The following is a 16,406-nucleotide window of genomic DNA, read 5'->3' as shown; positions in this document are numbered from 1 at the left end:
TTCACCGACTTTACGTACAAGTGCCCAAATGTAATACGTTGGTGACATGCTTTTTTTTTAATGAACAATTTATTCTATTTTTTTCCCCTTTATAGCTATTTAATTTTATTTACATCGTTTCTGATCAGAGTTTTTCTTTTTAAATCTTTAATATTAATAACGAATCTTAAAAAATATTATTATTTAAATAAGTTGTTTTTTAGATCAATAATCTTGGATAGTATTTTAGTTCATATGATTTGAGTTATATAATGGTTGTTCTTGGTTGAAATATGAGTTTGAAATTGAATGTTCTCGAAACGAATATATGTTATATCTAGCTGGTTTATAATTTAAGTCAAACCAGTTAGTCTCATTGTAATCCGATGCATACGCATAATAAATACGTTTACGAGGATCTTAAGTTGGTGAGGTATGATGTATGAGCAGGTGTTTGGTGGGGTATGGTGCATTTTTTACTCAATCGGGTGTTTATGTATATTTTTACTAACAACTAGATCAATTGTCGTTGTTGATAGTGAATAAAATCCCCCATAACATTTTTGCTAACAACTAGATCAATAATTGTCGTTGATGGTGAATAAAATCCCCCACAATTTTTGTCACATAAATTTGTTTTTCTTCTTTTGATTGTTTAGCGTAGCCTTTGAAACGATTGCATGTAATCCACATAATCAAATGTATCATATTCAGTTGTAACAAAAGCGTTGTTTAAATCAAACATTCACAAAATTGTCAATGGACCATAGTGGTATCGATTAGCCCACATATGAATAAATTGCAATTATGTGCGGACAAAGTAACCCACAACTACGTCAGACTTCACAACCACAATCGTCCTCGGTTATTTGTTGTGTGCCAGCCAATCCAACTCTTATCTGATTTTTTAAAAGTATTTGTGCCACACCCCCGAACCAGACGGCGGAAACGTCCGGGGGCTTGTGCGTGACTTCATCTTGAAATATCATTACAGTGAATATAATTGAAACGTAACATCATCATCATCACACATGTAATATTACAACATTCATTGTTTACATCGAGCATTGTATTTGAATATTACATGCCAAAATAGTAAGAGTATGATGAAACAAAATATAACACAATATCCATTAGTTTGTTTTGTTCATCCCGCTTCAACGATTTCCTGAGAATACAAGTTATTTTGAAAACGGTCAACATAAAAATGTTGGTGAGTTCATAAGCATGTTTGAGAAAATGATTTGTATAACTTTGAAAACCACCAGAAAATCCGATATTTTCTGAAAACTGTTTAGTGTGTTTGTGTTAGATCTTGTATTAATGCATGTATGTTATTGTTATTTGACTAAAAAGGTAAATAGAATGTAGAGAGAATGTAAGAGCATGTAACGAGAATGTTCCCAGACAACCCGATGTTGCCTAAATAGAAAGGTCTTCCGTAAACTTCATAAGGTTAATTCCTCTAAGCGAGCCGTCATAACCATACTGATTTATGACAATTTCACCTGTCTTGGCATCGTTGGACGCCGACGGAAAATAGAATAAAGTTTTTGTCACCCTAGACTGAGTTAGTCTAACTGTAGCGAACAACTCAGGTGTGGGGTGTCATCCCCGTATAGATCTATACACAAATCCCCACTCTCCCTTCAAGAGACTTTGGTTATAACTACAGGCTACGATCATACACTTAATAAGTGCCAACCGATAAAAACTCGCTAGATCCTTAATCGAATTTACGCGAAGAAAAATGTATAAACTCATTCTAGGTCCAATGATCCATGTAAGTGAACCACTAAGGCATCGCTAAACATGTAAATCATTTCAAGACCTAAAGGGAATGAAATTATATAACATGGGCCCAAAATATATGTGAAAGGACAACTAAGACCCATTTCACATGTAAGTATTTATAGACCCAAATAGCATGCAAATAGTATCCACTAAAATAGCATAAAAAGAATGACGCATATAAAACCCATTCCTAGGCCCAATAAACATGTAAGTGGACCACTAAGGCCCACTATACATGTCTATTATTTCCAGGCTCAAAAGGAATGTGAATGTCTATCCTAAGCTCAATATACATGTAAAAGGACACTAAGGCCCACTAAACAAATATATTATTTCCAGGCCCAATAAGGATATGAATACCTATCCCGAGCCCAATATACATGTAAAAGGACACTAAGGCCCACTAAACATGTGTATTATTTACAGGCCCAATAAGGATATGAATATCGTTTTTAACCCGTTTGTTATTGTTTTGTTTATTTTAGCTTGATTATTTACATAATTGATATCTAAAGCCCACTTTTTGTAAAAATGACGTTCTTGGCCCAATAAGCCAAAAATTTACAATTAAGGCCCAATTTTTGTAAGAACAACACTTTAATCTCCAATTTTGTTAAAAACTTGTGTTGATGACTACTTTGTGATAAAAATAGCATTTTAAACCCATTTTTGTCAAAATATCATTTTTGGCTTGGTTTTGTGAAAATACATATTTTTCTGGTTTTTGGCTTTTCCGAACTAGTTTTTAGAAAATTTGTAGAAAATTCATCGTAAGTCGAAATCTGGATCCGTAAATTTTTTAAGTTTGGAAATTTTGTCTACTTTGCTCATAATTTTTCTCATAATTTTTGATGGTTTCAAACTAGGGTGAAATTACTCATCTTCACAGGTTGGTCCGAAATTATTTCAAATATGATAGGCAGTTTTGTAAAATTCGCCAAAAATTGTAGAAAAATCGTATGAAAACGTGAGAGTAGTCATTTTAAAGGTATAAATCTGAACTTTATCCATATAAAACAGTTTTGAAAAATACTTCCATTTGGATGGTCAAAACAGTCCGAGATTGGACCAAAAGTTTTCTGTCAAGGGCTGTTTTGTGGGTTTAGTTTATAGATCTTTGAACACAGCACTTGTTTTTGCTATATCAAGTATACAAATCCCAGATCTACATGTTCACATGTAATACTTTTGATAAAACATACTTTTCTCAAGATTCATATGAAGATCCTAGTGATAAACTTCAAGTTTCTTAACATATTTTTAGATTAGTGAAGAAATCAACACATAATCACCAAATAATTCATGGAAAATACACATAGTCATGCATATACACATAGATCTACACAAAGCAACTTGTATTCTCCCCCAAATATCATATAAAAACAGAAAACAAGGGGTATGAACTCACTTTGATTTGTTGTTTCGGTTTTTGAAGAAGAAGTGGAAGAGATCTTTGGTCTTAGCACACCTTTGTTGTGGATCTCGAGTTTATGAAGCTTCTAAGGTATGATCATGGAATAAAACCATGTAAGAAGGAGTTTTTCATGTTAAGATGAAAGAAGATACTTGTGTTTGACAATAACTTACCAAAAATTGGAATGACTTGATGAAGATCCTTAAATCTCTAGCAAATTTTCGAGATCTTGAAGGAATGAGGAGAATGATGCTTGAGAGTGATTGAGGAAGTGTTTGAAAGAGTGTATGTGAGGGTGTTTTTGGTTCTTGGCCGAGATATCAAGAGGAGATGGGAGAGAGAGTTGGTGAGGTGACATGCTTGGAAGTATGGGGGTCCTTGCATGGATGTATGTTGAACATTATGGAGGTGGCACCTCCTAAGTCAACTCTTATTACATTTCCCTATTTTTTTTGTTTTATTTGTTCTTGGGCCGAGATTTTTGGGCCAAGGGGTGGGAATGGAATGGTTTGAGCCCATTAACATTTAGTTAGGATTTTTGGAACCTAAACATAAAAATTTCGGCCCATTGGGCCCTTAGGATGGTTCACAGTCCAATATGGTATAGATAAATGGGTTTATGGCCCATTAGGGTTAGTTAATTCATTTATGGCCCATCATGGTCCATTAGAGGTAGAATGAATCATTCTAGGCCCAAATGGCAAAAAATGTTATAGATTGATGAGTTGATGACTTATTGGTCCCTTAGGCCCAATAAAAGAATCCTAGTCCATAATGAATTTGAGTCGGGATTTCTAGGGTTTCCAACCCTTAGTTGAACATATGAGATGTATTTGAATGAGAATAGAGTTTAGTAAGTATAGCCTTTTACAATGTATGATGTTTACATGGGAATAGAATTTCCTAGCAAAATGCCAGTTGTGACAATTTGAAATGTGGTATATTGTATCGATGCTTTAAATTAATTTTGTTTTTTTTTTCAAAATATATTTTATCGTTTTGTGTCGCAATTCCATTAAACGTTCAATATGCTCAAGAAAATAATCTAAGTTACCATGTTGTAAGTGTGAGTATTTGTTTAACTTTGCATGTTGATTACTCACTCTTCAACGCCGATAGAATATCATTTTTTTTGGAGGGTGGGTGTTCTTTACCATATCTGCAACTTGGACCTATTTTATATATATATATATATATATATATATATATATATATATATATATATATATATATATATATATATATATATATATATATATATATATATATTCTTTGTTTTTTGAAATTGATTCATTCTTTGCTTTTTGAAATTGATTTATTCTTTGTTTCTCTTTTTCTTTTCTTTTTTTAATTGATTCGTTTTTTTGTATTTATAGTGTTTTAAAAATAATAATAATAATCAAAATCATCATTATGGTCGTTTGCCAATGGCCAAAAACCGTCATAAATTCGAATTTGAGGTTCGGTGAAATAATAACATGTGAGACACATACCACATTCTTTTTTTTTTTTTTTTTTTTGGGGGGGGGGGTCGGTGTGATGTTCACTACACACCACGATGCCACATCATATACTGCAGTGTGTGATATACTTCATACCAAGGGGTCTAAAGCTATCAAGCATACATCCAGGGGTGGTTCCACTATGGTGCCCATAGTGGCACCGGCAACCCTATTTTTTCAGACGCAATTTAAAAATTTTGAAATTTTCGTTTTTTTACTATTGTGCTGCTACATAAAAAAAATACCACCAGCAACACCTATTACGAAATTATGCGTCCGCCCATATATACATCCCCGAAAGCGTTTGGTAGTTGACGTGAAGCTTGAGCACACCACACCCTATATATCTTGGCCCGAAACCGGAGCAAATTAAACAGAGCGTCCTTTCTCTCTCTAATGAAGTTTGGGGTGCTTTGCATTTAGTGGTGCAAACGAGCCGAGCCGAGCTCGAGTATGGACAGGCTCGGTTCAGGCTCGTTTAATTTATATGAAGCTCGAGCTCGACTCGATTCGAGCTTTCTTGTATTGAGCTCGATTCGAGATCGTAAAGAATTATACAAACTCGGCTCGAGCTCGGGATTGACTCGTTTTTTATTTGATGTGCCTAAATAAGCTTAAGCTCGGCTCGAGCTCGTTAAGAAGCTCGTTTACCAATACCCTAAATCCATAATTCCCTAATATGTTTTTATTTTAATCTATATAATAATAAATCATATTATATAAAGGCTCGTTTAGGCTCGCGAGCCTAATCGAGCTTAATGACATAGGCTTGAGCTCGAGCTCGTTTAATAAACGAACTTAATATTAAGCTCGAGTTCGGCTCGGGCTCGTTTAAAATCAGTTTCGAGTCGAACTTTTAACGATCCGATCCCGAGTAGTTCGCAAGTAGCTTGTGTCGTTTGCACCTCTATCTGCATTCCATGCATCCTAAGTGTTTCATGATGTGCGGTGGTGAGTGTGAGCAGGTGGTCACGATGGTGTGGGTGTGGTGGCAAAGCATGTTGGATAGCCTAAGATGTAATGTCAGGGTAAAATAGTAAAATGAGCACAGTTTGCCACCGGATAGCCTAAGGGGCCGTTTGATAAACGTCTTTTCTGACCCATAAAGATCTTTCCAACTGAATGGGCCGGAAAGGCCGTTTGATTTGGACAAAAAACATCATCTTTCTCGGTAAGATGGGTCTTTCCCACAAAGCAATAAACCCAAGTTTGGATGGAAAAGAAAAGGCGTTGGACAATTATGCCCTAGCAAAAAAAAGAAGCATATTCCCTTTCCCTGCGTCGCCTCCATCCGTCATCATCGTCTTCCCTTCGTTGATTTTCATCACCCGTCTTCTCTGGCCAGCCTCCCCCCGCCAAGCAGCCTCCATCGCCACCGGCTCCGCCCTGCAGCTCCTCCCACAGGTAATTTCTTCCTTTTTTTCTGCCGATTTCTTGTCGATTTCTTCTGGGGATTGAAATCAGAAATTATGATTTCTTTTGATTGTATTTCGATTGTATGTGTCATTTGTGTTATGTTTTTTTTCTTCTGATTTTTATGCTTCATCTCTTTCAGTTGTATGTTAGAAATCTGATTTTTGTTCATCTTTTTGTATCAAAATCAAAATTTGTTTCATGTTTTTCATCTTGTTTTCTTTTCTCTTCTGATTTTCGTGCATAGGTGAAGAAAAATACGTGTTGATTCGGAAAGATGAACAAAAATGTTGAAACATGTTGTTTTTTGTTTTTTTTTTTGCCGATATATGATGTATTTTTTACATAGATGCTGAAAATTACATGCTGATTTGTGTATATACATGCTGATTTTTTTTTTGTTTTTTGCTTTTTGAAAATACTTGCTGATTTGTGTATATATATGCTGTTTTTTTTAATATACATGCTGAATTGTGTATATACATGCTGTTTTTTTGAATATATTTTTTTTTAATATATATGCTGAATTGTGTATATAAATGTTGTTTTTTTAATATATATATATATATATATATATATATATATATATATATATATGCTGAATTGTGTATATACATGTTTTTTTGAATATATACGCTGAAATTGCATAGTTATTGTTGTTTTTTATTATAGACATGTCACAAAGGAAATCTAGAATCATTTGGGACCAAAGTTTAGACAAAACTTTTCTTGATGCTTGTATCCAAGAAGTAACCACATATGGTCGTGAGGGTAGTGCCCTAAAACCAAATTCATGGAAAACTGTAGCCGAAAAATTATTAAAGGAACACGGTTTAGTCGTTGACCAAAAACAGATGAGAAACCACTACGACTACTACAAAGGAAAGTATCAAGCTTGGGTGAAACTTAAAAGCAAAACCGGAAATATATATGATCCTCAGACAAATAAATTTAATTTGACTGACGAACAATGGGAGACGGAGACGAAGGTAATATATATTCGTCTAATTATAAAACAAAATAGTAGAAATATGATTATTTTCTTTTAATGGTTTGATAATTTCAAAATGTTAAACAGTTGAATAAGATTGTAGGAGCTTTGAAAACTGTGCCCCTCCTTTTCCCTGATCTGTGCACACAATTATTTGAAGGTTCAACCTCTACCAGCTTTGATAGTTGGGGGCCATCTTCTACACTCCCCCGTCCTACTCCTGAATACACTGAGCATGACTTTGATGAGGTTCAATGCACCCAAACGGAAACTCCCGACTCAACCCAACACGTAACTGCAAGTGAAGAATCCTCTGGACATTCGAAAAATAGGAGAGTGGGTGGAAACAAAAGAGCTGGTGGAAACAAGAGAAACGCAAGGGCACTAGAAGTTGAGGAGGAAATCATCAAGTTTGCAAGGACGCTTGTGGAACAAAACCAAAGAAGTGAACAAAATCAAAGAAGTGAAATGGATAAGGACATAGATGCATGTATGGAGAAATTGGCAAAAATGGGATGGGGAGAAGAAGATGAAAGACACAAGACCGCTCTTTTGTTATTTGCTGAAAGTGCCGATATTAGGAAAGTTTGGTTACGACTTACGCCTACTACTTGTGAGTCGTGGGTGAGGAGTGAAGGAATGAAGTTTGGTTACCTTAGATGACTTTTTAGATGTTACATTTGATTACTTTTACTATTTCTTTGTTGCATGACTTTTGGATGTTAGGTTTGATGACTTTTTCTATGACTTTTGTTATGTTACGTTTGATGAATTTTATATGCATGAGTTTTTTTATTGGATAATTTTTGGTGCATCACTTTTGTGTTATTAGATAAATATTTTTTTGTTATTTACTTTATACTTGTCATGTTATAAATATTTTGGTTGTTTATTTTATATTTAACATGTTATATGTAATTGTATTTTACAGGTCAAGTATGATTTCTAATGGTAAAGCTTTAGCTTTTCTTTTACTTGTCTTGTATTGGTTGAGGTTAAATCGGCCAAGGCTAAAAAAAATTCATAGAATAAGAGATAACGATTCAAGCGGTTATGCGTATACGCAAGATTTGATACACGAGGATCCTATCGACTGTTACGATATGATGCGTCTTACACAAGAGGCATTTGTATTATTATGCAATCATTTTACGCAAAGAAGTTGGTTGCAAGCTAGTAGAACGATAAACATTGAAGAGAAGATGACTATGTTTTTACATGTTATAGGACATTAATGAACGTTTTCGAGCGGTTAAAGGAAGATTTCATCACTCCACACAAACCATTCATTAATGTTTTCATGAGGTCTTAAATGCAATGATGTGTTTTGCAAAAGAAATTATAGTACCAACAAATCTTAATCCAACAAGACATGCCTCAGAACGACAAAGACGATTAAAAGCTATATTTTCTGGAGCAATAGATGCACTAGATGGAACTCTTGTACATGCAGTTGTGCCCGTTGATCAACAAACGAGGTATAAGGGAAGAGGAAAAGGTGAATGTTATCAAAATGTATTAGGAATTTGTGATTTTGATATGATATTCACCTTTGTATGGGCTGGATGGGAATGCATAGCACATGATTCAAGAGTTTTGAAAGAAGTTGCATTCAATCCGTCTTCCGGATTTCCATTCCCTCCACCAGGTTTCTAATATTTATATAAGTTTATTTATATTCTTTATATAAGTTTTATTATCTATATTCTTTATATAATAAATGTCAGTCGCCTACAGATAAATATTATATTTGTGATGCCGCATATACCAACACTCGTGGGTTCATGGCTCCGTACCGTGGCACTAGGTATTGGTTAGCCGATTTTCGAGGACGTCGACCTTTAACTAAAGAAGAAAGGTTCAATCTTGCTCATGCACAACTTAGAAATGTTATTGAGCGTGCTTATGGTGTATTGAAGGCGAGATTCCCAATCTTAAAACAAATGGCTCCTTATCCTTTTCCGATACAAAGAGACATCGTCATTGCTTGTGTCGCGGTCCATAATTTTATAAGGAAATACAATATCCAAGATGAATTATTTGAAAATTTTGAAGAGAACGTTATGGTTAATCTTGATGTGTACGGTGGAGGAATTGAAGGCGAAAACACACAAGGCGTAGAATGGGGTTCAGAAGCCGTTGAATACATGGCTACTTTGCGTGAGCAGATTGCTAATCAACTACTTTCACCCGGTTTACTTTAGAGATGTATGCAAATTAGTATGTTATTTTCAATTTCAGTATGTTTCTATTTGGATTTTGATTGATTTATGTTTAATTACTTTGTAAGACAATTTGTACTCGAATTTTTAAATGATTATTGTGTAATTTTGATTTTGTATGATAATTTATATGTTTTTATAATCATTCATCAACTCCATCCATCATAGAATAGAACAACAGGGTAATATGGTCATTTTTCATCATTCAGCTCAGTCAGTCATATGTACAATCAAACAACATTGTTTCTTTCCCGGTCAGAAAACTTTCCCAAACAACACTTTCGCATACAGCACTTTCCTAAACAGCAACTATCAAACGACGCTAAGATGTAATGCCAAGGGTAAAATGGTAAAATGGGAAAAACGAACACATGGGGAGCTAGAAGCAAGTCTTCTCTTTGTCGTGTCTAGTTGACTCGACCGAAATCGCTATAAACCCGAACGAAAACACACACACATCAAAGCAATTACGCCCGTTAATGGCGGCCTCTACAGATACAACGGCAGCGCCGTCGACGACTCTCCGGCACGCCTCTGGAAATATTCTCGCATTCTTCATCCTCCTGTTAATTGGCGTACTCGCATTCTCGATCCGTCTTTTTTCGGTGAGTTCATTGGATCTAACGCCCTGCTCAGTATTAGACTTATGGATCAGATTTTGAATGTTTGGTGACATGAATTCCTTTTTTTGGTACATTTGTCTTCCAGGTTATTAAATATGAAAGTGTTATTCACGAGTTCGATCCTTATTTCAATTACAGAGTTACTCAGGTTTGATTTATAACATTTTGTTTCTATTACTTCAGTTTTTTGTTTATGCGATGGTAGTTTGATAGAATTCAAGTTTTTTGAGTATTACATCACCTTGGTTTAACATCCAGGATATCTGTAAAGATTTTTTCCCGTTCATTTTTAGATAAAAAAAAGTTATTTGTGATTTCCATAATTGAATCGTATGCATTTTCAGAAACCAAGCTACCGTACTAACCTAATTTTATCCGGGAATATTTAGAAATCTCCTTTATATCATATGTTTCCTTTCTCCCGTCCCCTTCCCCAAAAGTTACACCAGTCATGAACTTTTTAGAACCTGCAAAATTTCTTTTTCAGTCCCATTATACTTATGTTACTAATGTATACCTCTATACCTTCTTTATGTCTCCATTTTTAAAGACATTGCCTATGACAAGATATCTTTGGCTTGCAGTTTCTCACAAAGAATGGGATATATGATTTCTGGAATTGGTTTGATGATCGAACCTGGTAAATTTAGATCCTTTATTTTTTCTCATTTGTTTAGTCTATTGATGAACAAAACTAACATGAAACCCTATTCCTTGTCTTAAGGTATCCTCTTGGACGAGTCATTGGTGGAACGGTTTACCCTGGATTGACTCTAACAGCTGGGACAATATGGAAGTGCGTTTTTTTTAAATGATTTCTGTTTGTTATGACCCAATCATTTAACCTTCAAGCTTGAATTTAGTATCTCATATATAACAGGTCTCTTTACTTGATAACCAAAGAATACAAGAACAAAGGCTTTTACCCCAAACTAGTTGGAATACACTATAAGCTTATATTAGAAACAATAGTGTATTGCATGCTCTGTTGTTGCTGTTTTTATTTTCTTTATCCTCTGCATATACTTTTCCACCACATTTCCATTGTAAGTTAGAGTTTCATATGCAGGAGTTCAAGTATGGAATCTAGGCCCTTACCCCATTTGTATGGGATTTTGGGCTTTCTTGTTGTTGATTACTGTTTATGATTGCAGGGTACTTCAGTCCTTGAATATTCCCCTATCTGTGGAAACTGTTTGTGTATTCACTGCTCCTGTATTCTCAGCCTTTGCTGCATGGGCAACATATCTCTTGACAAAGGTTTGTTTTTTCCATCTCCACATTCTGGTCTTTAGATTGTTCTAAATCCATAACACACATAAACTTGTATAGAAATCTCTCATTCTTGTTTTCCTTCCTTTATATAGGAAGTTAAAGGAGCAGGTGCTGGACTAACAGCTGCAGTTCTTCTGGCCATGGTATGCAGATCATTCATTGGGTATTTTCTGATGTTTCAGTTTTCTTTTAGATGAAGATAGATGCATGTTGTAAAATGGAATAAGCCCAGATTCTGCTCTGTATCATGATCTCCTAGTGGATTTACCTGTTTATGTTAAATATTCTACAGGTTCCATCTTACATATCTAGATCAGTGGCTGGGAGCTATGACAATGAAGCTGTAGCCATCTTTGCTTTGATCTTCACCTTCTATCTCTACATTAAGGTTAAAAAAAGAATAATACTGTTAACAAATTCATTGTTGAATGATGAAACTATTTTCTGATATTGATTTTTTACTGGATATGCAGACATTGAACACAGGATCCCTTTTCTATGCTACTTTAAACTCCATTGCATACTTCTACATGGTAGGCATGCTATAGATCTTTTATATCTTGTTATATCTCTCATTTTTTGTGTTGTCTCCTTAAATTCTTGTATCTTTCAGGTATGCTCTTGGGGAGGATACACCTTTATTATCAACCTGATACCAATGCATGTGCTTCTTTGCATTGTGACTGGTCGCTATTCATCTCGGCTCTACATTGCATATGCTCCACTTGTAAGTGTTTGATTGGTCCAGTTTTATATTAATATAAAATTAAAATACTAAAAAGGAGACATGCAATTGCTTTTGGTTTATACTTTATAACCATTGTTTGCTATTCTATGCAGGTTGTCTTGGGAACATTACTGGCAGCATTAGTGCCTGTTGTTGGTTTTAATGCAGTCATGACATCAGAACATTTTGCATCATTTTTGGTGAGTTACAAGTTGTACCTTTTCAGGGAAAATTTTTTAAGCATGTTTTATTTTCCTAATAAATTTCAACAGCTTCTTGGGATATTTAGCATTTAAATGCTTTTAGATTCAACAATCAAAAACCAGTTAAAAGTAATTAAGTTCTGAGTGGTCTCATTGACATAAAATTCATTTCCCTCACAAACAAAAAAATATAATAAAGATACATAGAGCATGTTGCATTAGATGAGTATTGAACTTATAAAAAAAGTCCTCATGCTACCTTTATACAATTTCTTTTGATTTACTTTTTGATGTTTGAACCTAGATTCTTATGATTATTGTGTAGTTTTAGGCTTGCTTTCAGATATTTCTTTTTCCTGATGATGTTGGAAATTCTTGCTCATAGTTTTTCTTTTTGGTTTTTGTAACTTTATTGATATCAGTAACTCTTTGTTTTTGTAACATTATTACAGGTTTTCATTATCATCCATTTGGTCGCTCTTGCATATTACATTAAAGGAATCCTCTCACCAAAGATGTTTAAAGTAGCAGCCACTCTCGTTATATCAGTTGGCATGTAAGCCCATCTTTTATTTTGGTTTAAATTTTCAAGAATTCAATAAACTGTTTCTTGAAAGCTTTTTTTAAATGACTGAAAACCTATATTAGTATTTAGCAGAGAACATATAAAACTAAATTTCAATAACTATAGATTATATTATCACATGTTTTTGTTGTCCCACCTTACAAATCTGAAATTATAAAAACGGTTACATAATTAATAAATTATTTATTGATTCATTCAGGGTGGTATGCTGTGGTGTAGTAGCTGTACTTGTAGCAGTGGTTGCATCTAGTCCAACAAAGGGATGGAGTGGAAGAAGTTTAAGTCTTCTTGATCCGTGAGTTTCATGTCTCTTGTTTAACAACTATTTTAATATAGGGTTAAATGATATTAATAATATGCTCTATATATTTTCAGAAACTTTCTATATGTGATATGTGACATGTGACATTCCTTTTTGTATTGTGTTAGAACATATGCAAGCAAATACATTCCAATTATTGCAAGTGTCAGTGAACATCAACCACCTACTTGGCCATCTTACTTTATGGATCTAAATGTACTAGCATTCTTGGTTCCTGCTGGAATTATTGTAAGTTCATCTCAATTCCTTTTAGTCTCTCTTACCTATTCCAATTTTACCCCTTGTTATTTGTGACAATGTTGCAGGCATGTTTTTCACCTCTATCTGATGCAAGTTCCTTTGTGATCCTTTACATAGTAATGTCGGTATATTTTTCCAGTGTCATGGTAAGGACTCTAGTCATTTTACGTTTTTACCCTTGTTTTCAAATACTTAATTTCATGTCATGTTAAAATTTGATCTTTAATGACATGACAGGTACGATTAATGCTTGTGCTTGCTCCAGCTGCATGCATATTATCTGGAATTGCTCTTTCTGAAGCCTTTGATGTTTTCACAAGATCAATTAAATTCTATGTATCTGACCTATCTGAAAATCTCCAGACTGAAGTAAGTATCTCCAATATGAAATTCTTTAGTGCTTGAAATTGTTTTGTTGACTTTGACCACTAAGGCAGGGGATGGAGCATCTGCTAGTAATGTGTCCATGGAAAATAATGACAAAAAAGAAGAGTTGTTGAAGGAAAGAGGTTCCAAGAAAAACAAGAAGAAAGAGAAGGTGGTTGTGGAAGAGAGTTCTAAGAAGAAGAAGACTGAAAAGAGGCCTTTAGTTTTGCCTGTTGACACATCGATTTTTGCGCTTTTCTTAATTGTGTTGTTGGGTGCCTTCTATGTGGTAACTATACTTTTCTTTTTTGCACCTAATGAACCATCTGCATGACAAAGTAAATGACGATTTTACCCTTTGTGTAGGTCCATAGTGTATGGGCTGCAGCAGAGGCTTATTCAGCTCCTTCAATTGTGCTGACTTCTCATTCACCCGAAGGGCTTCATGTTTTTGATGATTTCAGAGAGGCTTACGCATGGTTAAGCCATAACACTGAAGTAGATGATAAAGTAAGTAGCTCAGTGTATTCAATGAGCATATATATAAGGTCTTAACCATGGTTTGGATTTCAGGTGGCATCATGGTGGGACTATGGTTACCAAACAACAGCAATGGCTAACCGTACAGTTATAGTTGATAACAACACATGGAACAACACACATATTGCTACTGTTGGCACTGCCATGTCATCACCCGAAAAAGCTGCTTGGGAAATTTTCAACTCCTTGGATGTCAAATATGTCCTTGTTGTTTTTGGAGGTTGGTTTTCCTTTTTTCTTCTTTGGAAAATTGAAAATAAGAAATTAATTATTTGAAGTTTTCATTCATGCTCATGTGTGTGACAGGTGTTGTGGGATACTCTAGTGATGATATAAATAAGTTCCTATGGATGGTTCGTATAGGAGGAGGTGTCTTCCCACATATCAAGGAGCCTGATTATCTTGTAAGTTTACTTATTTGATTTTTATTTATCTCTTCTGAATTCTAATAATATCATCCATCATATACACAGAGAGATGGGCAATACCGAATTGATTCACAGGCGACTCCAACCATGCTAAACTGCCTTATGTATAAACTATCATATTTCAGGTAATTAGTAAAAAATCTACTACTTTTTGACTTTTTGTTCAACGACATTTTATGTATAACTGATTTTTTATTTCTTTTGATAGGTTTGTGGAGACGGATGGTGGTAGAGGATATGATAGAGTTAGGAGGACTGAAATAGGGAAAAAACATTTCAAGTTGACTCATTTTGAAGAGGTGTTCACAACTCATCATTGGATGGTTCGGATATATAAACTAAAACCTCAAAAGAACAGGATTCGTGGCAAGACAGCAAAGAAATCTAGATCGGTATAATACACTAACTACACTTTTATTGGGCTGTTATATGTTATTACAGTAAAGAATTGATAAGTGAGGTCTCAGAGTTGTCGATAATTTACCTTTTTTCATGTTGGCTGTAACTACACTAACAATTGACATCTACTTTATTTTGCAGAAAAGTAGCTCGACCACCACAACACCAACTAGAACATTAACGAAAAGGAATCCTTGGCACTAGGAATGTTTTTTTGTTTTATTTTTTACATTTTTCGGGCCTTAACTTTATGAGAGGTAGCTTAAATGTAATACATACAGAGAAGAAAACAATCCTTTGACCAATAAACGCGGAATTCCTATTAGTATTACTATCAACAACAATTATGCAATCATGGACACTTGGACACTAACTTATTAGTTTTTTTTTTTTTTTTTTTTTTTTTTTTTTTTTTTTTGCCTTTTTATCTTTATAAATAAATTTAGCTGCTTAATCAAAAATTTATTTTAATTTATATTACATAATATTCATATAGATCCAGATATATCACTGAGACCATCTCATTTTTATCTGAATAATGATGCAATATATATATATATATATATATATATATATATATATATATTTTACTCTTTTGTTTTTGTTTATATTAATATATCGCCGTTTCAAAAAAAAAAAAAAAAATCATAAATGATGTTTTCGGTAAATCACACATGCTAAAGTACGAAATTCACGGACATCGGAACCCACATGAGTTTAATAAATTCTATGTCATTTTTTTTATTCAACCTGGTACATTAAATATCATCAAATTTTGAAACCAATTGCACCATTATAACCGCATAAATTATTAAGCCAAAGATATATTTTTTTTTTCGTAATTTATCTCAATACAAAATATAACCAAAATATATAAATCAATTGATTTCCTATACATCTATATAAAATACTAAATGAGTTTACATAAAATAATATCATACCTACAGGCTCCATTCATTGGTTTAATAAAATTAATGACTTAAAAGTACGTTGCCATTTTCCATATAATGCATTCCAGGCTCCCGTGACATAGGAAGGCATACAACCTTGGTTGTATACAGTTCTAACTAATTCAACAATCTACGTTTGTTTTAAAAATATAAATAAATAAACTTCAATTAAAATACAATACTGATACGTCTATGTTGACTTAGAAGACCAATTCATATGTTCCTTTTTTCCATGATGCATGCAATTAGGTAGTAAAAGCTCACGTTCTTTAGTTTCCTGTCAAAATTAGTTGCCCATGATTTCCATTTTCCCACTACTCCTTAGTTTATGCTCAAGTTACGCATTTATGTTCCTGTAATTTCATTTTGTGAGTTTTATGAATGAAGTAAGAAAATGGTTTCATTTGTGTTTCTCTAATATCTCTCCTATCT

At 34.0% G+C, this 16,406-nt stretch overlaps 1 protein-coding gene across 1 annotated transcript; it reads left to right on the top strand.

Annotated features, from left to right (window-relative positions):
* The first annotated feature begins 9,733 nt into the window (after positions 1 to 9,733).
* On the top strand, positions 9,734 to 15,397 carry LOC145066120 (dolichyl-diphosphooligosaccharide--protein glycosyltransferase subunit STT3A-like). The gene is made up of 22 exons (XM_079013303.1): positions 9,734 to 9,920; positions 10,024 to 10,086; positions 10,523 to 10,578; positions 10,663 to 10,734; positions 11,093 to 11,198; positions 11,306 to 11,356; positions 11,506 to 11,601; positions 11,687 to 11,746; positions 11,827 to 11,940; positions 12,054 to 12,140; positions 12,596 to 12,699; positions 12,929 to 13,024; positions 13,159 to 13,279; positions 13,357 to 13,437; positions 13,529 to 13,660; positions 13,725 to 13,946; positions 14,024 to 14,167; positions 14,231 to 14,417; positions 14,504 to 14,601; positions 14,671 to 14,750; positions 14,834 to 15,017; positions 15,166 to 15,397. Exons 1-22 carry the CDS (start codon positions 9,795 to 9,797, stop codon positions 15,226 to 15,228), a joined length of 2,343 nt encoding a protein of 780 aa, XP_078869429.1. The 5' UTR covers positions 9,734 to 9,794; the 3' UTR covers positions 15,229 to 15,397.
* The last annotated feature ends 1,009 nt before the right edge of the window (positions 15,398 to 16,406 follow it).

The sequence above is a fragment of the Lactuca serriola genome, chromosome 8 (assembly GCF_051521515.1).
Source record: "Lactuca serriola cultivar US96UC23 chromosome 8, Lser_US96UC23_V15, whole genome shotgun sequence".
In the NCBI taxonomy this organism is placed as follows: Eukaryota; Viridiplantae; Streptophyta; class Magnoliopsida; order Asterales; family Asteraceae; genus Lactuca; species Lactuca serriola.
Note: the sequence above shows the minus strand (reverse complement) of the source record. Positions and strands in the feature narration are given on the sequence as shown.

Excerpts from the sequence above, each read along its gene's own strand:
- LOC145066120 (XM_079013303.1), top strand. The coding sequence starts at position 9,795 with ATGGCGGCCTCTACAGATACAACGGCAGCGCCGTCGACGACTCTCCGG. Across the intron at positions 10,087-10,522 it reads TCAATTACAGAGTTACTCAG|TTTCTCACAAAGAATGGGAT; the intron begins GTTTGATTTATA and ends TTTGGCTTGCAG. Across the intron at positions 14,418-14,503 it reads TGTCCTTGTTGTTTTTGGAG|GTGTTGTGGGATACTCTAGT; the intron begins GTTGGTTTTCCT and ends TGTGTGTGACAG.